Genomic DNA, 24,347 nt, shown 5'->3' on the forward strand with positions numbered 1-24,347 from the left:
GCAGAGCTTAAAGTCTCTGAATACTTTCGGCAGAAACTGCTCGCTCATGTTGTAACTGATGTGTGTGTTATACTTTAGTCACATGCCATGTACAGGTACTACAGGTTTTTGGGTTGTCTGGTCCATAGAAGGCCGTAGATAGAAGCAGCCTCATCTTAAATGGAGTGCAGGTTTGTTGTTCAATTCCCTTGAGGATTGTGCGGCCACCTTAAGGGACAACATGAAAATGGAACTGTCGGGCTTGTGGTAAGGGTAACGTGGAGTATTTGTAAGGATAATAGAAGTTACACCAATTAAGATAATTTATTTACGGTGTTTTTTTAACATTTTTTTAAAGTGATTTTCTTGTGCTTTACTTTGGAATCTCTACAGTGTCCTTGAGGTTTTGAAAGGCGCTTTTAAATAACATGCGTTATTATTATGAATATTATCTGTGTGACCCGTACAGGTTTGCCCTTTCTTTACCTGCAGCCTCTATCCATCCGTATCCATCCGTAAGGGCAGCTGTGACTAAGGCTTTCAGTCTCTCATCCCATTGGCTGGTGCATTTTGACAGAATGCTCTCTGCTAAAAAACAACTTTCTTGACTTTGATGTTTTTGAAAGATGATCTCAAACGTTGCCTTAGAGAGAGATCCCATTTAATTCAAAAGAAACAAATGTACATTTAAGTAGATCTGTCAACCATTCCTGGCATCTATAAAAAAATCAAAGAAACCAGCTAGAAAAAAAAAAAAATCAGACCCTAACTTCAGCCTCACCAGACTTTTAGGGTGCGATGTATATAATTCCATAGAAATGTAAATCAAAATGTTTTGGCTAAATAAATAAATCTGTCAAATGTATCTACATGTCACAAGAACAGGCAGATGGCTGGATCCAAATGCAGCAGGTTTATTAGCTCAGCTAAAAGTCCACAAAGCTAAATCAGGGTCAGGCAGGCAGGAGTCAACAACAGTCATGAAAGCATCAGAGGAGAGACAGGGTAGTCAGGATCCAGGCGAGGGTCGGGGCAGGCAGCAGGCAAACAGTCAGAGACAGGGGGCATGTCCAAATACCCACCCTAACCCCTATATAGTGCACTACATGGTGCGTTCACCATTTTGTAGAGCTGTCCGAATCTACAATTCCAAAATCGAGTGCCCAGGGAATTTCACAGAAGTCTCTGCGACAAACCAGTTTGCATTGATGCATACTAGATCGGCGAATATAGACCACAATGCATTTAAATGTATTTTTTTGATAAACCATCAACATTTTTAACTTCAGAAGACAGTGGACTCGTAAATAATCATGAGTCAGTAATTAATAATAATCATAATTCTTTTTCATACACTAAGCACTTGATATTTTTTCTTCTGTGTTTTTGTTTAGCTTCTCGTAGCTTACAGTTGGAAAATTCCTTCTCTCGTGTTTGCTGCTTCTGTCAGCTGCAGAACAAAACAAGCCCGTCAGACCAAACAACCAAAAAGGGCAGCACTCAATCTCCATCAAAAACTCTCTGTCCCTTATTCTATATCCTGAAAGTGACGTCCACTTTGCTCCAGGTGAACACCCACTCTCTTTTTCCCGTCATAAGAGGGACACACAAACGTGCACACGTATGTGCGTGGGTGAGTCTGTGTGAGGCAAAGACAGAGCAGAATGACTGTTTGGGAATGTTTCAGAGGCATTAACAGTAGAAAGGTTGACACAGCATGTAATAGCCATGGATACAGTGGACTACAGGGTACTGTCTGCCAACATCTGACCTTTCCCATTTAGATCAAGGCCAGAAATTTCCAAGATCTGAACCGAAAACTGAGAATACAAATAAACAATACTCTTATGGCTGTCCAAGAAAATCTGAACGGAGGAAAGACTCAGGTCAGATGAGCATCGCTGGGTTTGATTTGATCCAGCACTCTTGAAAGGCGCTCAAACTGCCTACAGACATCCTGCATTTACAACACATTTTTGGGTTAAACATTACCTGAAGCAACGATGAAAAATTAAATACGATGTAGTAAAGCTAAGATAGTCTCATTAATTAGGCCTTTTTGTCATTATGATGTGTATGATTTGTTGAATTGTATGACTTCATGTTCTTTATGATTTCATGTTTATTAGAAAGCCCATTGAGACGACTATTGTTGTAATATTGGGCTATATAAATAAAACTGAATAGAATTACATTCGAAAAACCCTTACTGTAGAAGAAGAAACGTTCATCTACGCAGAGACTCCAGCTGGGTTTCACCAATAAGTTGCAGCATTAATTCAATTCGATTCACCAGATTCTGGATCAATTAGATTCAATTTTTCTGATCCGTTCGATTTGATCCAGTTTTCAATTAACATGGTTTACACACTTAGACATGTTTGTATAGAAAAACAACAATAATATATGTTTTGAAGATATTCATATTAATCCCATACAGTTCACATACTGTCAAATTGTAAATAGGAGAAGCTCTAACAAAAATGTGATGATCATTAACATTGTAAAGGCTCTAAATTAATTCAGATTACAAAAATAAATATTCTGCCTCCCCTGAAGAGCGTTTCAGATGCTATAGCATTACACTTTATTCCAGAAGATTCAAGCAAAAAATGGTGCTTTAGACCACAATGGTTACTTTAAAAATATGTTTCCTTAAAAGAGTTTGGAAAATTCATGCCTGTGAGCATACAAAGCTGTTTGTTTAGTCAGCAATGTATGTTTAGGTCAAACAAGCGTTAGCATTAGCCGTCCAATGGGAAATTCCATTATACAATAGCATCAAGCTGGTGGACGTTGGCTTTGCTGCTGTTATGCATTAGGTCACCGGAAAAGGAAAGACATAAAAGATCAATCTCTACTTTTATGGATCGATTATTGATTTATTAAGCTTGGATCCATTCAGATTCATTAATCGATTTTATCTACCCAGCCCTAGCAGAGACAAGCCTTTACTCATATTTTCTAATTAAGCACCAACAGTTACTGCTCAGTGGAAGCTAAAATATAGGTCCATGTTCTATGAGTACAAATGCTATAGAGAGGAATAAGAGTGTAGGATAATGAGGGGAACGGTTGCTATGACCTACTTCCTAATCACTTCACCAATCACAGTGGTTCACAGTAAAGGATTTTCCAGAATCCCACAGCAGAGACATCAAAACAGACAGAGCAGCAAGCAAAGAGTAAGGACGGGGAGGTTCTTCACCAGCTGCTTATTTCAATCTAGTTAACATACCCTGTTAAGACGAGCTTCAAGGAAGCACAGAGAAGCAAAACGATCTTGATAATAATCAGCGCTGAAACCCAACCCACGACAACAATACCCTGCTGACGGATTGAAATGGTGTGCATCTGCTAAACTTGGGTCACATCTCCAATGTTGAAACATTTGTGGAATCGTAGCTCACCTGGCTGAGAATGTAAAACCTGTAAAAAGACTTCCGTCCAGCTGCCCCCACTGGATTCTCAGCCAGGAACTTTTTCAACATTCACGTTGACAAAACTGGCAGTGAGATGACAACACATAGAAACTATTACTACTTTTACAGTCTTTAATCGACCAAAAAAAGAAAACTAAAGACACAAAAAAAACAAAAAACATGAAGCACACATCCTGACAAAAAAGAGGTTAAATTACATTTATGACACAGAATTTTAAAAAGTCCACTACTGATAGTTAACAGTAAAAGTGATGTTTTGTTACTTTTATCAATGTTTTTAGTTGACTAACACATTAGAGCTTTGGCACCATTGTTCATATTCTTTTGACTACCATAACCCTTCAAATCAATGACATTCCAGTGGATTTTGAAGCAGGGAGAAGTAGCTCTGGGCTAATATGCAACACATAGTGTAGTACTGACGCAATTAAAACAATAGTGTAGTACTGACGCAATTAATACAATAGTGTAGTACTGACACAATTACTACAATGGGGTAGTACTGACACAACTACTACAATAGGGTAGTACTGACACAATCACTGCAATAGGGTAGTATTGACACAATTACTGCAATAGTATAGTACTGACACAATCACTGCAATAGTGTAGTACTGACACAATTACTGCAATAGGGTAGTATTGACACAATTACTGTAATGGTGTAGTACTGACACAATCACAGTAGATCAGCTGATTCTGTCACAGTGAAAAGTGGCTGTGGGCCGTTATGCAAGACTTGACTTTACTTTTACATTTATGCAACGCCAACATGAACAAACCCGTTTCTCCGTATCAGAATGGTCGAATAGCTACTGTATGTCAAAGATTGTGTGTTATTAACATGTGATCAACGCCGGGATATCTATGATGTTAAAGGGTTAAAATACACAAATCAGAGTTTTCTGTTTGTTGAACCAAACAGTGGTTTGGGACATAGTTTAAAATTATTTATAAGACCTTCCCCAATTAAAATTGTGTTTTTGGTGTTTTTAACATGTTCTTGTGGCATTTTTCTGATGATGAAAGACATAAATAAATAAAATTAGGCTTGAAATTGCATTTATGAGTATGTCTTCATTCAAAAAATATAATTAAAAATCTACTAGTTGTTTAGTAGAAAATATGCCAGGCGGCCCACAAGCTTCCTGCTCTGCTCCATTCTGATGCTTCCACTTACAGAAAAATAGATCCATCAACATCTTTGTTTTCCTGGTCTGGGCTGGAATCCGGATCTAAACTGTACAGATGGATAGCTCCGATACTGCTCGCCGTTTTTGTTTCACCGCTAATGTTAGGTTGGGGGTGTAAGGAGCTGAAAAGGTGGGTGGGTTACACAACACCAACAGTCCCACTCACTGCTCAGAGGCTAGTCTCTAACGAACTCCTACTGCTCTGCAGAAACTATGTTCTAGAAAACGACACAGGTTTTTGGATTTTGTCTAAAAACGGCATAATCATATTTAAAAGACCACTGGGGACAGTTCGAAAATGGATCAAAAGATGACCGGAGTGAAACTTTAAAAATGTAACAAACAGAAAAAAAAAGGGGGGTTCAACCACCCAGCAAAAAAATGATTCTGGTTGTTACGTTGCTGTTATTTTTGTGCCACATAAATGTAACATGTCAATTCTGTAATGGGGCATCTACTTCAGTCTTAGCATTTTTTTACTTTTTCTGCAAAGCAGTTTTTGCATAAGCTTAAATCCAAACACACACACTCGGACATGCTCTTCCACTTTGAGGCTGCCCGCCCCCGGTCCAACCCCATACTCAGCACTGACTGACAGCACTACAAAAACTGTCCCAAGGAACTGCTTCAGCCAATGGACAGTACCACTCTCATAAGCTGGGGGGGATGGTGGAGGGTCTGTCCAGAAGAGAGGCTTTTCAGCCTTTTTCCAAAGAGGTATATAAGTGGATGATGATAAATCACAAGCCTGGGATCCAAGAGGGGGGCGGTTGCTAGGAACCCAACAGATCATAGTAACATGATGATTGGAGAGTGAGCTGAACAGTAAAAAGAACAGACTAGACTCTTGATGCATTACAGCTGTATTTGCAACATTTGGTTTGGATGTACAAAGGGTTTTAATGAACTGTTGGAATCGAATCAAAGGAAAAAGAACAGCAGTGCTCCTACCTCTACATCGTTGTGCCAACACATGCTAATGGAAAAACAACATTTTCTATGAAGACCAATAATAATATCTAAATGGAATAATGCCTCTATATGATTGGTCATAAATTAAGAAACACAAGACTGAAGTAAATGAGGTTCCAAAAAAGGCTGTCCTCCTTCAAATCAAGATATAGAAAATGTTTAAGATAACTGAGAGCACACTGGGATCCCAGCCCATTACATTTTGAAATATTCATATACTGGAATAAAAGATTCAGTAAAAGTAAAGCGATTTTGGACTGATTGGAAGTCCTGTCAGAGCATTTTTGAAAAAAGAGCTGCTACAGGGGAATAAGATGGAATAAAACAGATAAACACTGATGAAAGAGTGAGTGAAGAGGAGGAGGAGGAGGGGAAAGCTGGAAAAGCCCAGCAACAGGGCATGCTTTAAATAGCTAGATGGTCAGAGATAACGAGACACAGGAGAGGGTCCGATACTCGGGGCATGTGGTGTCTGCAGTCAACACGTATGAACCCAGCGCTGACAGCAGCTCTATTGGATTTACTAGTCATATGTTCAGTCACATGACCCAATAAAGCGTGCTGCGTGAGGTCAGATGGCGGTGGCACTTGATGGTTCTGCAACCATCATGGTCTAATACTTAAGACTTATACCATGGTCCGGGTGAATACTCAATTCTGATTTGCTGCAGGATGTCCATTGAGAAGGGAAAATAGACACTTAAAATAAGTTCTGGTCATATAACCTGAATGTTCTATATTATTGCGCTGGTTTAAAAACTAGCTGGTAACCGGAACCACAGAAACTTGGAACATAGGTGGACAGACGTCTACAGTTTATCACAACGGCAAGATCTCTGTCCTTCAACTGTCTCTTTGATGGACATGACAGGATCTCTGTCACATTTTACCATCAACAGCAATGTTGACTTTAATTTGAAATATTTTGGTGTTTGTCTTCCTTTTCTTCCTGCTTGACTAGATAAATATTTATGGATAATTCTATATTAATTGAAGCAAATATGAGTTTTTATGCTTGATCCACATTTATACTGAGAGTCAATGGTGGTTATTTCTTCAATCAAAGTGATATGGGAAACTACTTTGTTTCTGTGAAACAAGCTTTTGCTTCATAAACTGGTCAAACCCAAGTGGTAAGACGCTAACCTTCTCTCTAAAATGATGCTTTGGACACTTAACAGCATTTATACCACCTTCAACCGCTGGTTATTCTTCATACACCTGCTGCAGCAGAGTAAGGAGCAGGCTCGGTAGCCGTTACCATGACAATACACGCCACATCGTATTAAATAGACAGCTACTTTAGACAGCTACTTGTCAAAAACAATTTAAACATAGAAAATTACAAAATCAAAGCACTAATAAATGATTTACTGTGTATTTCTTTCGTAAGTGACCGTGGTATGAGCGGGATAATGCCCGACGAGGTGTCCATTATCAGAAATGAATGGACGATGCAATGGACACAACAACTTATACATACAAACACTGTGAACCTGAAATTACATATGAATGTATAACTACAGCAGAGGGAAGAACATGAAGATCAATGGTAGAGGGTACTGTGCAGTTTTTTGATGAAGTATTACTAAAGTGCAAAATGAATGGCGTCTGGAACAAACTACTATTGCTGCTATTTTAACTTTTAGCTGTAGGAAATTAAACACTGGATTCCAGCTGTGTATGCTCTGATTCACTTCAGGTTACATCTATGTGGGAATGAAGAGTAAACCTGATGCTTGTTTCACAGAAAAACCATCCCACCAAGGGAATCTGACCATAGGACAGGCATCCATTCTAGAAGGCTTTGTCTGTACAATCATCGTTGCCCACAGACCCTCTATAAATAAATACTGATTGAAGTATAGAGCGGATGACTGCATAATAGCTCATTTCTCTGAAAAAAAGGCACAAATACTAAAATGCATTAAACTAAAGAGAAGTTCAGATTTGCTTCTAAAGCCAAACTAAAGGTAAAGCCATCTCTGGGAATCTTTTAAAAGTGTGTTTTTTTATATAACCGTTTCATGTGAGCAGCAGCGAAGCCCGTGGCCATCAGCCCAAGGCATGATCTGGGTTTGTGATTCACAGATGTACCCACTGTGACTCATTGAGCTAATCTGCCAAAATCTGCCTTTTATGAAAACCATAGAAGTCGCTCCATCACACTGAAAATGGACCACCTCCATGTTTCCTGATCTGAGAACCGAGTAAAAAAAAAAAATCTGTTCTCCATAAAGCATTTGGCGCAGAAGACTGTGAGCCCTGTGTTGGTCAGTCATGGTTAATCAAGTGATGTCTTTTTTTCCCTTTAGGACAAATATGATGACGAAGATCGGCCAGCTTTAGCAACACGCTGTTACCAAAAGCCTTTTTATATCAAAAAACACAAATGGTCTGCCAAATGCAAGGAATTCTACACCAAGAAAGTACTTGCAGAGTAGAAAGGTGGTTCTGGGGGGGGGTACTGGTAATATGTAATGGACTGCCAACAAACCGGTAACCCGTGATATTAAAGCTCGTTAGCTAACTTTTCAAGTTGATCAAAGAAAACAAGTGAAAGTTTGAGCAACAGAAAGAACCTAGCAGCTGGTGTCCAGACGACTGTTGGCTATTGTGAAAATAAGATATGGGATGGGGGGGGGATAAGGGGGTCCATTAAAAAAAAGCAAGCAAAATGATGGTGTGAGACTTAACCATTTAGTCACACTGCCCCCATTGGTTAAAGAAGAAACCCATGTCATGCCGTGGCCGCGCTATAGAGGCACAATGTCTTTGTTCAGGCTCCGCTCCCCAGTTGCCAATTAATGCAAATCCTCTGGGGCCATAAAAATCCTGCTTTAGTGTGCCGATTCCTACAGGACTGCACTGTAGCAAAAAGAGTGCAACTCAAAGTGCTCAAACCGTGTGAAATGTCAGAGGTGAGGCTCAAAACATGGCTCCGTTCAATAGAAGTACTATTGTCTACTTAATAACTGTAAACAAGCACTTCCATAGAGAAGATAGGGACAGGTTTGGAGCTACCCGAGTGTCAGAGACATCAAGGGAAGCTTGCATCTACTATTACAACAATTGACTGTATATAAAGAACTGGAACTGAGCGAGTGTGACGTCACCCATAAAAAAATGCCTTACTTCCTAATTAGGAAAAATAAAAGTCAATTCAATCACCATTTTTATGCCATATCGCCATGGTGGAGCCAGACGATGTAAGTAAACTGTGATTGGTCCCAGTTGGTCTCAGTCAACTTTACATTGGCAACTACTGTGGCCAATCAGCAGTGAGCTTCAAAGGCCACACCTTTTCTACTGAAAGTGGGCTCAGAAGAATCTGCAATCAAATGTTCAAGGTGGGCACCAGTGGGCACCACATGCTTTTACTGAAGCAGCTGATTGGCCAGTTTATAACTTGTATAATTTTTAAATAAATATTAAAAATATCATGAAATAATATTAGGATTAGCAAGAAGATGTTAAAAATATATCAGATCAAGAATAGTTCTTCTTACCAATAGAATGGCTGAGTAACAGCTGTTTATTTCTCTATAGAAGTCTATGGGATTTTAGCTTTTTGGAACCAGCAGGAACTTCCTGTTTGGAACGTGAAGAGGGAGAAATTGCTCAATCTAGTTCTCTTACACGGTCAGTGGTTACTAAAGATGTTACACCTCTCCATCTTACTTTCCACTCGGATTCACCTCTGAGGCGTCCTCTAGAGGCAGATCAGAGACAGAACAAAAATTGCAACGCTGCAAAACAGGACGTTTTGAGAGCGAGACGCAATAAAGACTTCTCAGAGACCAAACGGCTGCACGAAAGGGCTTTCAGACAACTCGTCTTATTCTGACTCTTTAGTAGTTTGTATAACTGTTATTTTAGTGCAACTTTCACCATTTCCCCCATTCTTTCTCCTGTACACATGTCCCTGTGTTTGCCTGCACCTTCTTTCAATGGGCTCGTCTGCAGTAGAACAAAGAAGCTCTTTGTCTTTAGCAGAGTACCGAGACCAGCAAAGACAGGAAGCCTACTCAAATGAAAACTGGGCAGGACATCTATCAACAGGTGAGACGGGGCCCTTCAAGACATCCAATTATGTGAATGTACTAGTATTCAGAGGGAGAACCATCAAAAAACCTTTAAAAGTATTCACATACCCACTGAAATAGAAGGGACAGCAATACTGAACCAGAGGAGTAGAAAGGTTCCCATTACTGTCTGAAGTCAATGCTGTCTTGCTGACCAAGACATTTTGTTTAATTTTAGCAAAATCGATAGGATACCTGCCCCTTTAGCCTCAAGAAGAGGAAAACTGAGGTGAACATCTAAGAGATGTAGTGCTTGTTCCCAGCAAAAAACAAAAAAGAAAACAATCTCTCTGCTACATTGTACATTAAGGGCCTATTTTACAACAGCTTGAAAATACAGATAACCTTAATATCAAGTGTGAAGAGGGACATTTGTTCAGGAATAACATTCCTGCCCCTGCAGGAACCTCCAGCACAAAAACAAGACATTAACCACAGATCAATATGTCATCCATTAAAAGTGCTGCCACTGGCCATCCCTGTGCTTTTATGCTCATCAGCAACAATGAAATGACCATTAACAGAACAGTCCAGAAGCTGAGCAGGAACATAGCGTTACAAACCTTCAGATTTATGTTGCACCTTTTAACACAGCTCACAAAAACAGGTTAGCATGACGGCAAGGAGTCTACACCAACACCAACTCAGCAACTTCAACTAAATAGGAGTCTTACCAATTTTTTATTCAACTTCTTCCAACACTGACTGAAACAAACCTCGTGGGAATCGTGAATCATATGTTTATTCACCAGCACTTGAGGTATAAAGTTTATAAACCAATAAAAGTCAAGATCAGAATGAAAGATTTTTGTCTCAAGGGATGGCACAAAACCCTTCTTCTTTTAAGTTTTTGACTGCACTACCACAGAGAAGGTTGGACAGAACATTAGAGTTTAGTTTGGACTCACTTTCAAGGCCTCTATGACCAGGTCTCGGGCCTCCAGCTCCCCTTCCATGATGCTCAGCAGGGTGAGCAGCTCCGGCTTACTCAAGTTATCCATGTTGAACTCGCATTTCTGGAACAAAGACCAGAAAACAAAGCATCAGTTAGATGAGTGGACATTGTCAAACATTAGTGTGTGAGACAGCAGTTAAAAAGTTCACATTTCTAATCCAAGCTGAGTAAGCTGAAACTCTTCGGCTGCATACAGTAAGTGACAAGATGTCTAGGCGTTCCAAAAATGGAGAACAGAAATATAAATGACTTAAATCAGACTTCACTGACACTATTTAATGATATATAATCTAGGGTTGTGCCGATGGACGATACCATCGTCCATCGTGATGGGTGACTGACATCCCGATGGAGAGACACCATCGTGATGCCACGCCCCCGCCACGCTGCGAGTCGACACCATAAGCCGCAGTTACATGTGAAAAATATCTTGACCTGATCAATGGTCGGATTAGAATTCAACTGTGTACATGGTTCCAGAAAAATGTTTTCAGAATATAACAAACGTTCACATGGGTCACACTTTTGGTCGGAATAAATCATTCGCACATGCGCAGTAGGGTTTGAAAACCGGAAGCGGATATCAGTTCCGCCAAGCGGCTATTTTTTTCTCAAACTTTATTGAATGTAACAATTCAATACAAAACAATGTTAAACAGCGCCGAGCGGCTATATACATTGACATGTCAGCTCGGTAATATACAAGACGATCTTCTAAACGTGCTTTTAATAATGTTACGATTATTAACCCAACGGGTTAACAGCATTAGCTTTGGTGGCGCTGCAATCTGCATCTTGGCTGCATGTAAACATGTGGGAATAACTTCAGCCTTTTTTTAGTCGGGACACGACTCGAAACACAAATCCACATGATTGTTTGAATGTTTTCTAAGGACTGAGCGGCGTTTCTGCTTTGAAGCTTACACCGCCCCAAAGCGCTGTGTGGGTGCTCACGATCTTCTGCTCAGACACACACTTTTAGACCCGGTTCTGAGTTCGGTAGCTCGTTCCCCTAGAGCTGCTGGACGGATCGCAGTTCTAAACCTCCCACATACCGCTCATGTAACAAAGCACCCCCCCCCCCCCTCCACTCAAACACAAAGCTGTAAGTCCGCGCTCTGCCGGTCCACTTGACTAGTTAAGTGCGGGAGCGGACTACTTTTTTTCTAGTTTGTTTGTTACTTTTTTTGTTAAAGTCACTTCCCTCAGTTTATACTGGATAATCGCGGATGAGTCATTAGTTGGGAAATAAAATAAATAAAGTAATAAAGTAAAATAACGAATAGCATTTATATAAGACCGAAATATTAAAAATAGCCCCCCCACGACGATATCATCGTCCATCCCGATGGTTGACAGCAAACATCGTCACCGGCCAATTTAAGGGACATCGCCCAACCCTAATATAATCCAAGAGGTGGTGAATAAAATATCATTTTTGAAACAGCTGCAGGTACTGATTGGGGCATTGGTTATAATGAAGATCAACCCAGTCTACTGTAATTATTGAGAGAAAAAGCCATGATAGAAAAACGCAAAGTCCTTGTCTACATGACTCAAGCTACGCTCGAACTTTGATCAATCAGGAGCCTATATATGGTAGTAACGTATGGATGATCCTCTTTAATTCACAGAAGTGCCAAGCTTTTTGCCAAGCAGTTTGTGCCTGGCTGGAATTTTAGGGGTGCCCAGATCCAGGCCTTGAGGGCCAGTGTCCTACATGTTTTCAACCAAGCTGCCAGTGAAGCTCCTTATTAAAAAAGAAAAAGAAACTCATTTTTGGCAAAACACACCTGATCCAGTTAATCAGCAGCACATAAGGCAGGATTTCTAGAAAACTACCAGGAGGTCGGCCCTTGAGGCCTAGATTTGGACACCCCTGCTTTAGAGGCATGGTTCTCTTCTGCTTCTTTTTAAACAAGGTCATTGCAGCTTCTTAGTACCTGATCCAGGTACTTAGCAGTAGTACCTGGATCAGAATGGTGGCCCTTGAGGCTTGGAGCCATTGTCAGCCCTGCTCTACAGTCTATCAGACATTCAAAATAGGCTGTTAATTCTAAAGGCACTCACTTGTCAGTCCCATATATAGACATGATTTACCATATATTTCAAACAAAGGTGTACTGGATTATAAAGCAAAATAATCAGAACAGTATCATTCCACGAGGCTCCTGCTGATGGTGCCCATAATGCTTCGACAATCCATCAAGCAGTGTGGCTTTGTGGTTTGCCAAAGTGGAACAAAAACATTTAGGCGGATTTTGTTCTACAGAACACTCGTTCCAAATCAGTAAACACAACCAAATAATTGCATAAAGCGCCGTGATGTTTGAGAAAATTAAAGGATTTTAAGTGTAATCTGAAAATAGTGCGCACTTTTTGGAGAGGTATCCACCAACCATTGACAGATTAGACATTACCAAGGAAGTACAGCAATCAAAGCATCCAGGAAACATGCAGGTAGGGGCACCAGTTATACAGTGGGTGCAGATGACAACATTGTTGTAGTTAGCAATATTTTTAGTGTTGAACAAAACAAGACTCTTTTGTTTTAATTGTAAAGTCCCTCAACAAATCCCAGGTAACAAGTAGGAACATTTGTAGACATTTTGCAAGGATGTTGCTATGGAAACAGAGTAAACTGCCTATTTTATAGTTTTGCTGACAGAGGATGTTGACAAACATCAAATATGAAGGTAGCATCAAATAAAAGAAAACAATTGAAGAAAATAATTGTACTATTACACTGACCATCAGTGTTCCAGTAATGATACAATTTACCCACGGGCCTTTTTTCTAGAAACTGTATGAACGGTATGTTCATAAGTTTTCAAAGTGGGCCCCTTGGTTCTAGTCTGAAGGATACCTGTAAGTGGCTGTTCTGCATTCGTTGAGTTGTACATTTATTCCTGGTGAATTTTGTAAACGCTGCCAATAACACTGCCGTTCTACCTGCTTCTCCAGTTTTTGGGGAGTCACTCCAGCCTCTTTTTTTCTGCTCATGAAATAAACTACAGAGCTGTTCTATCAACCCCTGGAGCATCACTTCTTCTTTATGCTATCCGTTCACTTTCCACACAGGACGTGTAACAGGTGACATCCTTTTGATCCATGTTTAGCTATGTACAGGACAGTACAGTAGCTAAATGACAGGCAAAATATGTATTTGAAGTGTGAAGGCTCCTGTGATCTGTCTGCAACAGTAATTCAGTGTGATTCTAAATGAAAAGTACACTGGGTTGCTTTTTTCTGCTACTATTTTTTTTTTTTTTTTTTTTTTTTTACAACAATTATGCACATTTAATGTACAATAGAATTCTGAATACAGAACAAACATGTTGCATTCTTTAAAAAATACTAATTATTAATAATAAACACAAAAGGGAATAAGAAATAAAAAGAAACAAAAAAAATAAAGAGAAAAGAGAAAATGCGAGAGTAAATCTATGTTTTTTCTGCTACTATGATGATGCCACGATTCTTTTTTTTTTTGCCACGATTCTTAAAAGTCTTCCTGTAGAGCAGGAGTGGGCAAACTACGGCCCGCGGGCGGGATCAGGCCCGCCTCCATGTTTGGTCCAGCCCACTGAACAGCATCGGAGACCCATGTTTATTATTTTTATCTGCCCACACGATCAAGACCTGCATAGAATGTGACATTTTCTTCCCCCCTTCTGCAGTCTGTGCTCCAACCTGAAACCCTCTAAAATCTCTGTCAAATAGAACAGAAGACAGTTTTTCCTTTCTACGTCGCAATTCATCTTTCCCGGTTTAGCTCGTTCTGTTAAAGCGAATATGCTGCTTTTTTTAAAACACCCTGTTTGTTCTGTGTCCTGATTGGCTGGAGACCTTGTCAATCAATCTCCATGCCGTGTCTCCTGTACAGAAACGCAGAGCTCTTCAGATCAGAAATCTGTGATCGATCAGATCTTTGTTTTCATTCTAAGATCCTGGACCTAATTTCTATGAAGTTTTGAGAATTTAAACAAGAGCAAAGTGGGAAAATATTCATGTCTGTCTGGGAAAAGTGTTTTTAGGCAGTGAGGAGTTTTACTGCCATAAACGTCTGTAATCGTTCTCTGTGGATTTCACCGATCACCGTTATTTCTAGAACATAACTCCTGCAATAAACGAGGGAACTCTGTACTGGTGAAAAGGTAACGCAGATATATGCTTAGCTGCAGCAGGAGACATAGAAATTGTGCTTTTTCATTATTACTGGATGAGAAACAGACGTGCAGGACACAGATGCTCAGTTTTAGCACAAACTGTGAGACGTGTGAGGAGCTGCAGCTTCAAAGTCTCAGCGGGACGAAGACGGCAGAGGATCCACTATTTATTGGCTTTTCTTTTTAATATTTCAGTATATTTTTTCCTGACTTTTTGTCTTTGAAAACCACAGTTATTTGGTCATTTATTATTTCATAAATAGTGTTATTTATTTTATTAAAAGGATCATGATTTAATCAAACTTAATTATAGGCCTTTACAATGAAAGAAAGATCAAAGAAGTTTAAAGAAAAGGAGTTATTGTGGCCTCACAAGAAAAAGTTGGGGGACTCTGCTCTAGCATCCATGTGGTGTTGGAAGATTTGTTGTTTTTCATTCTTTCCATCATTCAAACACCACATGAGTTTGACATGAGGTACATCAAGCTGTTGGTGCAATTGGCTCTGAAATGAGAACAAAAGTTTTAACCTAAAAACTCTAAAATGCTCTGTTTTAAAATATAATTTTCAATCCAAATGTTTTTACCGACCCTTCTATCTAATTTTAGAACCCTATGCGGCCCGCGAGACAAAATAATTGCCCACCCCAGCTGTAGAGGAACCAACTGTAAACATTCACCCTGTTTGACCTATTATCACCGGAGATGTCACTGGCAACACTTTAATAACACACACACTTTTGACATACTGCATCTCTTTGACCACTTGCACGATCCTCATCAATCAACTGGCTTACATTGATTGCATAAACACTTCCCTTCTAGAAAGTGCTCCATATCAGCAAAAGGCTTCAAAATCCGCTGGAATGACATTAACTGTGTAAACGATTGAAGAGTTACAATAGTCGAAAGAATGTAAAGACTGAAGCTGCAACTTTGGTATGAAAGGGTTAATTGGCTACTTATTTACTGGAGGATTTTAAACTAAGATAGCAAAATAAGTATTAAAAAATAAATATCTGGGAATTACAGTCCCCATGGCAGCAAAACCTTAGATGGAAATCCAAATCAATGGTTAAAGATTGAGATAAATCCAATAAAAGGACGACAAATTTAGACTGATCGCACAAGCTCTGAACACACGTTTAAAATGTATAACTTAGTTTTACAGTTTCCCAGAAGCTACACTGTAGAAAAGTGATATAAACCAACCTGAAGCAGAACGTCTTTAAGTTTTGAGATCACGGAAGGAGGTAAAGTGACGGACTGGCTTTCACTGACCTTAGACCTCTCTGTGGACTGTGGATACCTTGGAGTGCTAACTTGAGAAACCTGTCCCACTCTAGGCCAACAACAGCGAGTCTGACGGGGGAGCAAAGAGCGCAGAGCTTTATTTAACCATGAGAAGCTTAGTGGTGGTGGGGTGGGAGTCCGTGAGGCGGAAGACGGACGTTGGCTGGAACCCGAAGACGAAAGACTATGCTGGCAGAGCAATGTGTGAGCTGAAAAGTCTCCGGAGCACCTGTTCACCTGACAGTGCTATATGTAAATAAACTCTAAAGCAGTCAATAGGGTGGTGGCAATGTGCTGTGGGTGTTTGACATGGTACTCCAATAATGCCAGCAGAGTCACTGAAATTATGACCAATTTAGAGGGATGTTTGGTGGGCGGCCCCCTTCACCGCCCTGTGCTCGCCCCCACAGGCCTCATTCCACCACTTTCTCAGCTCACACATCTCCCCCTGCTACCATCCACCTACCTGGGAGATTGTTGCTACCCTCTATAGAAGGCTTGAACCTCACATCACCGGCCGGAGGTTACCCAGCCACTGCCATATTGAATGGAAACATGAGCTGAACTAAACTGATGGGAACTAAAGTTACTTCCTGTTAAGCTGCAAGATGTCATCATGTAGATTAAAATGGACCGAGTATGGTTCTACCACAGCCCTGCAGCCGACTGTTGACTTGTTCAGGGTGTAACCCGCCTTTGCCCAACAGTAGCTGGGTAGGCTCCAGCAACCCTGGTAGCCCAGAAATGCCATTCCATCCCTCAACATCAACATTACACGCGTGTATACAGCGGGGGCGGAGTTATGGAAGGGAAGCTTGAGTAAAGCTACGCCCTTTTAACAGCATGACTCACTACTTTGGCCTTTGGCACATTATGAGCAAAAGGAATCAAAACACTATGTTGCAGTCATGGCCCAGACTCTTGGTTAGCCTTCAGAACCTTGGCTGTGTAAATATCAGAGACTGATCAGGTAGAGTACTCTGAGTACCCACATATTAGTAAAGCTATGGCGCAGTTTCAACAAGGAAGATCTACCTCACTTCCAGGTGTGCTAGCTTGTTACATCACTTTACACATCAATTAGGCCTTCACCTTAAACCAGGGGTGTCAAACTCATTTTGATTCGGGGGCCACATTCTGATCTCAAGTGGGCAGGACCAGTAACATGAAAGCAAAGTAACAGCTTTGTTTTTGTTTTGTTTTTACTCTGTTGGAAAGAGTACCTCAATCAACATAATAGCCTAATCACTTGGGGGCAATGGATCTCAAAAAAATTAATTTTACTTAAAAAATTTGTTATATTCAATTTTATACAGACTGAATATTTGACATCTGACAGTGAAGCAATCCCGATAATAAACTCAAGAAGGGCTACCGAAAAGAACAAAACACCGTTCCTAAAATGTACATTTCCAAACCACTAAAAATGAATTTAAATGAAACCTGCTAACATTTGTGAACATAAGAATTTAACCTCCTTACTCTCCTTAAACTTCACCCGACCGCCAATATCAGGATTCAGATCCTGTGCAGAAACACATTTACTGACATTCAAGTGTGCAAAACACAATAAAATGTCTGCCTGAATTCTGTGGCAACACCTGCCTACTTCCTGATCTTTGATGGGGCGCCATGAGTGACCAGACTGACATCACGTGACCAGTTCACTTCAACATCGTCTGGCGCAGTAAAGGCCCGTACACACCGGGACGAATATTTGCCAGGCGTTATTCGCCAGCGTTTTTCGCCACGTTTTTTGTGTTCACACCCAGGCGATTTTCGCTGACGATGAGCCGAGCGAACATGCAATTTCATTCCCTGACATTAGATGGCGCTTAATGTAAACAGAAATACTCCTGTACACAAGGTGGCGCTGCGCAACTTTAGGCTTCTTAAAGTCGCTTTTCACTCAGAAGAAGAGAGCAAGTACTTACGCGCTTGTCAGAATCAAACAAAGAAAACATGAATATTTCAAGCATCAGTAGCTCCAACTGGTGCTTGGTTCGGGGATGTTTTAGAATGTCCGTCATTATTTCTTCGCGGCAGTGTAGACGCTACTTGACGTCTATCTTCTTCGCCGGTATGTGTGCTCAGCAAGGCAGTTTTGTGTTTGAGCGTCGAAAAAAAAAAAACGAACCCGAGGCAGGTTTTTTTTTTGACGCTTTGACGCGTGGCGTTTTTTCGCGTCGGTGTGCACACTCTCATTGGTGCCCTTTGTTTAGTCACGAGGCGTTAAACGTCGGCGAAAATCGCCGGTGAAATTCGTCCCGGTGTGAACGGGCCTTAACTAGAGAGCTCACTATGTCATCAGCTTTTGTTGTGTCCATCAACTCAAGAAGCTCAGCTGTGACAGTCTCTTTGACATCTATAATAAATATGCACAGCTGTATATATCTGTGATGTTGGTGTTTTCATAAATAGCGACTGAAAATGCAATAAATGACTGGATTCCTTCAGAGATGTTGTATCTGTAACCATAATCCTTGACAGACTTACGCTAGCGAAGGTCGACTGCTTTTTGGGGCACAAGTTCACCTCTGAAAAGGGTTTAGATGTTTACAATAAGGTAGCTGTCACTGCTCCATCACTGATGTCAATGCTGCAGTTTTTTAGTCCAGCTAACAGTTGGTAATTCTTTTTTTTTCTAATCTGCAAATGGTGAAACTTTTCTTTATGGCGAGTCTCATGGTGGTGCTGAACGTTGTATTCTTTGAACACTGTGACCTGTTGATGACATACCAACCATGCAGGTTTTGCATTCAGCTTTGTGAAAAAGTGAAAAAGAAAAAAAACGTTTTCCCCGGAAGGCTCTTCACTCCACTTCACTTTTTGACAACATTTTGGTCTTTAGGGTGTCACTACTTATCATCCTTATAGCAAGATAACAGCGGTAAGGCTCATAGGGAACCAAAGTGTATCTTACCCAGACACAGAGCTGTTAGGTTTCGATTTTAGCACGTGCACAGATATGCTGTTTCACCTGCTTTGTTTTTCCTTTGCTCCCCCTAGTGGCGGAATTGCACATTTCGATTATTTCTTTAAAAAATCATAACTCGCCACAGGAATGAACTAGAAACTTGCTTTCTTTTTTAAACATCCTTATGATTTTTACTCTTCATGTGTGGGCCGGACTTAACCACCTCGGGCCGGATGCGGCCCGCATGTTTGACACCCCTGCCTCAAACCATTAGTTAAATTGCCTGCCTTTCTTCTCAACCAATCACAATCCTATTTTTGCTTTTAAATTCATGAATGGTCGTCTCTCTGCATTCTAGACGGTCCGCTGGCCCTCCACCTAAACAATGCTTTGTAATGGACTGGCCCCCAACCACCAGCAGTGTCTCTGGGGTTTATTAAGCTCTGGTACAATTCATTCTAAAAACACAAGACATCAATGGCCCAAAGATTATGAACTTCTTTCCATGAACATTTTTCTGTGGCACAAAAAAATGTTTACTCGCCATCCTAAAATATCTCTGTATTGAAATACAGGTGCATCAGGTTCTCCAGGGGCTTTTTTAAAGTCATTAGGACAGTCTTGGAACATTCAATTAGATTGGGATGAAAAGTGATCCACCTTCATAATGTTTGGTCTGTTTTCATACTGCACTCTCTGGAGCTAAACAAGGACTACAGAAAAGTGTAAAAGACGGTCACATCTACTGCTCAGTAGGGGGCAGTATTACCTGAGACACACAAGCAGAAGAAAAGCACAGAGAAGACTATGGACTGCTTTCTTTGATCTTGCCCCTACACTTCTGTCCGACACTGACTAATGCCCTAGTCATAACTGCCCTTACAGTCTGTCTGCGGGTGAGAAATGGGCTAACCTGTACAGAGCACGGAGATAACCCAAACGAAATAGCAACATCTGAGCAAAAATATTCATCCACGTTTCTTTCTGCAACGATGCTACGGGCGACAGGTCATAGTAAACACTTAGACAACACACAAGGGAAAGGAAGGGTGAAGTAGGTAAGATGCAGGTGTCTCAGAAGGATTTTTCATTTTTTCAAACCCTGAGCACTGCGGCATTTGCGCACGGTTAGTATAAGGTCCAGTGCGCACCTTACAAATGACTACTTAACAAACACGACCATAGTATGTAACATTTTCATGATACCACCTGGAAGTGGCCACACAACTGAACTGAAAGGAACATCTGCATTCTGCTTAATAATAATAATAATGGATTAGATTTTTCTGCGCTTTTCCAGACGCTCAAAGCGCTTAAGATGCGGCCAGTTTTCTGTACGACCCTCCAAAGGCCCGAACATCCCAAAAACCCACAAAACCCTGTACATGTGACAAAGGCCTTACATAGACCTTCTTTGATTGATTACTGCTCTTTGGGTCTGCTGTAACTGTCTTCTGCACTGAACCACACCGGCGTTTAGAAGCAGGAGAACAGAGATCACCCGTTTCAGCTAACAGGAGTAAACTTGCTTGGTCTGTACCAGAGTTCAGAAGAGCTTTAACGCATCCAAGAACTATCAGGATACAAAGTATGGTGTGAAAGTACCATCAAAATATTGCTTTTATAATTCCATCACGGATTTTAAAAATGGTAAGGCTTATTTCAGGCAGGTGGCTGTGTAGCAGCGGTAGAGCAGCTGACTTCTGATTGGAATACTGCAGGTTCGATTCCAGCCTTGCCATCTATGTGTGAATGGGACTGTGACTGTAAAGCCCTTTGGGCCTTTGAAGAAGTTTGTAAAGGGCTATACAAGTATACGCCAATTACCATTTATTTCTCACAATAAAAAAAAAATCAAACTGGAAATCAGTTGATTATTTTTCCTTCAGGACTACTAAATAAACAAAATGAAAGTATAAGCAGTTCTGAACAATGCTTAGCAATAAAGATAACTATTACCAAGTGGAATATATGCTATTTATGTCTGGTATTACTGGTAAAGATATAAACTTTTAAAGAATCCCAGTTTGTGTTACACTAAAGATGGATGCTTATGGATCGACCATGAACACATCTGATGGAGTGACTCATTGGTTTTTGAGCTGCTAAAGCAGAAGGCTGCAGGACTCCTCACTAAGGCAACAGTTTGTACTCAAAGGCGTGAAGCCTCAGCCAAGACCACCAAAGCAAACCTGAGAAATGATCCTCCCCAAACGATGAAGATCAACCACAACTAAACCCTCGCCTCAGGTCAGACCAAACTCCACCTCTAGAAGCCAGGCTGCCTGCAGGACGTTCAGATAATGGATGGAGTCTTTCCACCTCGTGGACTGCCTCCCTTTCGGCGTGTTTCTTTGAACCCTCCTGAACTCCTCCTCATCCTCGCGCTCTGCTCCGCGCGGCGTTCCTGCGCGTCCCGCCGCTGCACGAGAGCGAAAACAGCGGATGAAAGGACCCGACGGCGGCGGCATCGAACCCTCTCCGGCCTGGCTGGGATCTCTGGATCCAGTCAGCAGCGCGGCGCTGGTTGTTTCTGCAGAAAAAAACGCTCCCACACCGAACCGAACCGAACCAAACATGCCCGCCGCTCGGGTCGTGTCTTACCGCGTCCAGGCTTCCCGGCACGGCGGCTGCCAGTGTTTGCACCGGGGGAGGCTGCTCTCCACCGACTCCCTCCGACGCCATCTTCGTGCTGAAGCGCTGTGCCGGAGTGACGGCGCATTCGACACTCATGGACGGCTGCGCCACCGACAGCAGAGCCCGTCCAGGACGGACGGCCGACAGAAAGACACGACGCGGGGCCTGATGGGAGCAGATCTCCGGGAAAGGAGCAGCAGCTGCGGGGGAGGGGGGGAGCCGCTGTGGGCGTGAACCGGAGGAACATCCAGATGTGAGAGCCTGGAGCCCACTCACGCGCAGGGATGTGCCTCAGCGCCCTCCTCCCTCCGGATGATTGACAGGAGCATCTGCCTGTCTGAGGAGCCGTGGGGGCGGGGAAGTGGGGGGGGGGGGGGGGGGGGGCTGGTCAACGGCGGCGTCTGCGCCCCCCCCTCCCGCGCGTAAAGAGATGACCTTAAATGAAAACAAACATTGTTTTCAGCAGCTTCACATTTACAGCCAATGATCTGGGGAAAGTTTGGAGTTTCACTGCACCAGCTCTGATTTCAATAGAATAGAATAGAATAGAATTAGAATAGAATAGAATAGAATAGAATTCTTATTATAGACTCTAGGTCCAAATGTCAACAACATTAAAACCTAAAAACATATAGAAAGCATCATAAAACTAAATAAAAGGAATACACAAATCATAAATCCGTGTTTAATTCTACATTACATACTCAGAACAACAGACATGCCAAAAGAACATTGAGTTAAAAAGACTTCCACATTCTTTATACCATGGTCCAGGTCACATGTGTCCAACTCAGGCCCGAGGGTCAAATTTGGCCCGCAGTGTAATTATAATTGGCCCGTGAGATCATATCAAACGTACATTGGAGCTGGCACGCGGTATATTCTGTACCGTTAATACTACACATCCCACAATGCTTTGCTAGTATGTTGGCATGACTGTTGACAGTCATTGACAGCCGCGCTCCAGTCACATCAGACAAATTAATTTCACCCTCCACAAAAATGGCCAAACAAAAGATGGACAACAGGAGCTTTCAAGACATTGCTGCTAAAATACGAAGGTTTTCCTCGGCTCAGAGTCTAACCCCAGACATTAATTAACTTGCATCTAAGAAAAGATGCCAGGCATCTGGCTTAGACCAATGTGCAGAGAAAATCATAGTGTAGCAAACTGAGCTTGATTATATCTGTTTCTTATGCCCTTTTTCTACTGAAAGGCATGGTGGTCTGTTAATACGGTAGTTGAAATGCTGGATTTTACTGGATGACATTATTTTTGGTTCTTTTGTTGTTGACATTGCAAAAGGTTTACTTTAAAAAAGAACTTGAAAGGATACGGGGAGAGACATGCCTTATTTATTTATTATATTATATATTATATATTATAGTATTTAAAGAATACCACCGATGTGTCTTTTATTTCAAATTATTTTTTTTCATGTGTTTGTAATATCAAGATTTGGTTTTTACAGAATCTGCGTTTAAGCATAACTTAAGTTTGTTACCATACAAAAAGGCTAAACATTACATCTCAGTTTCAGTTCATTTTTCAATGAATATTTAGATTGGCCCGTGAATTTACTTCACTGCTTAATTTTGGCCCACTGTGAATTTGAGTTTGACACCTCTGGTCCATGTGAATCCTCAAACCTGATTGGCTGCTGGGTGTGGAAGGCTTCCACTTGACTTTGCTTTTTATTTATGCTACAGAATCGCTTCCATATCCACAGCGTGTGTTAATTTCTGATAATGCAAACTTTGAAGGCCAGTTACCCTCACATCTTCAACAGAAATTCTACCTCACTTCCAGCATTGTAGTTAAATTCAGGGAAATAGATACACAATAAATATTGATCCAATACTTAAACTTCAAAAAAGAGCAATTAAGAGTCATAAATAAAGTTGGTTGTCATGAATCTACAAATGCGCTATTTACTAAATCAAATGTGTTAAATATTTACTCCAATGAAAATTGTGTTTTTGGTGTTTAAACTTGTTCTTGCAGCGTTTTCATCATTATGGTGTCAGGCCTTGACCGTTCCTGTCCATTCGCTGCCCTCTACTGTTCCTGTTTGGTGTATTTTCCTTATTGGTTCTTTGCTTGCCCTCTCCCTATCTCTCCTCCACAGATGTCCAGAATGAGGCAGGGCGTCCTGCCAGTCTGTCTGCTTACCTCAAGAGGTATCGAACCCACATCTGAGTTTGCTTCCTTGCCTTTTACTCTAATCAGATCATTTTGTTGCTGTGTAGTCTGCTCTGAGCTGGAACCATTCAGCCTGTTCTGACGTCTGGACTCCTTCTGCACTCCCTGCGGCCTCCCACCCCCCCAGGGGTGTCCAGGCAGGGGCAGGGGTGTCAATAAATCTTTAGTTTTCAATCACCCATCACCTCTCCTTATCTGTCCATGACGACTACGTGTATCAAATCGTTTAAGCTTAAAACTGCCTTTCCTTTATTCAAGTCGGGTGTGACGCAGCAACTGAAATGCGCAGGCCAGTCTCCCTGCTTCACTTCATTCTGATGCATCCACCTGCAGACAAATAGATCCATTAACTGCAGTTATCTTTAAAACAATAAAGAAACATAATTTGATAGGTATTTTTATGTTTGAATCATGCAGAGTAAGAATTATTATCCTATGGTCCAGGTGAATACTCGATTCTGATTGGCTGCTAGGTGTGCTTTAAAAAGTGATATACCACAGG

General features: G+C 41.3%; 1 protein-coding gene across 2 annotated transcripts in view; it reads right to left on the minus strand.

Annotated features, from left to right (window-relative positions):
• cttnbp2 (cortactin binding protein 2) overlaps window positions 1–21,944 on the minus strand; it is an 81,680-nt gene extending 59,736 nt beyond the window's left edge. Inside the window, exons 1-2 of one of the 2 annotated variants that reach the window (XM_023955476.1) lie at window positions 21,610–21,944; window positions 10,581–10,688 (exon numbers count right to left, since the gene is read on the minus strand). In XM_023955476.1, coding sequence (XP_023811244.1) covers window positions 10,581–10,688; window positions 21,610–21,738 — 237 coding nt within the window. In that variant the 5' untranslated portion in view covers window positions 21,739–21,944. The remainder of the gene's footprint in view (window positions 1–10,580; window positions 10,689–21,609) is intronic. The other variant, XM_023955475.1, reaches the window with a different exon arrangement.
• Window positions 21,945–24,347: the final 2,403 nt, after the last annotated feature.

The sequence above is a fragment of the Oryzias latipes genome, chromosome 6 (assembly GCF_002234675.1).
Source record: "Oryzias latipes chromosome 6, ASM223467v1".
Lineage (NCBI taxonomy): Eukaryota > Metazoa > Chordata > Actinopteri > Beloniformes > Adrianichthyidae > Oryzias > Oryzias latipes.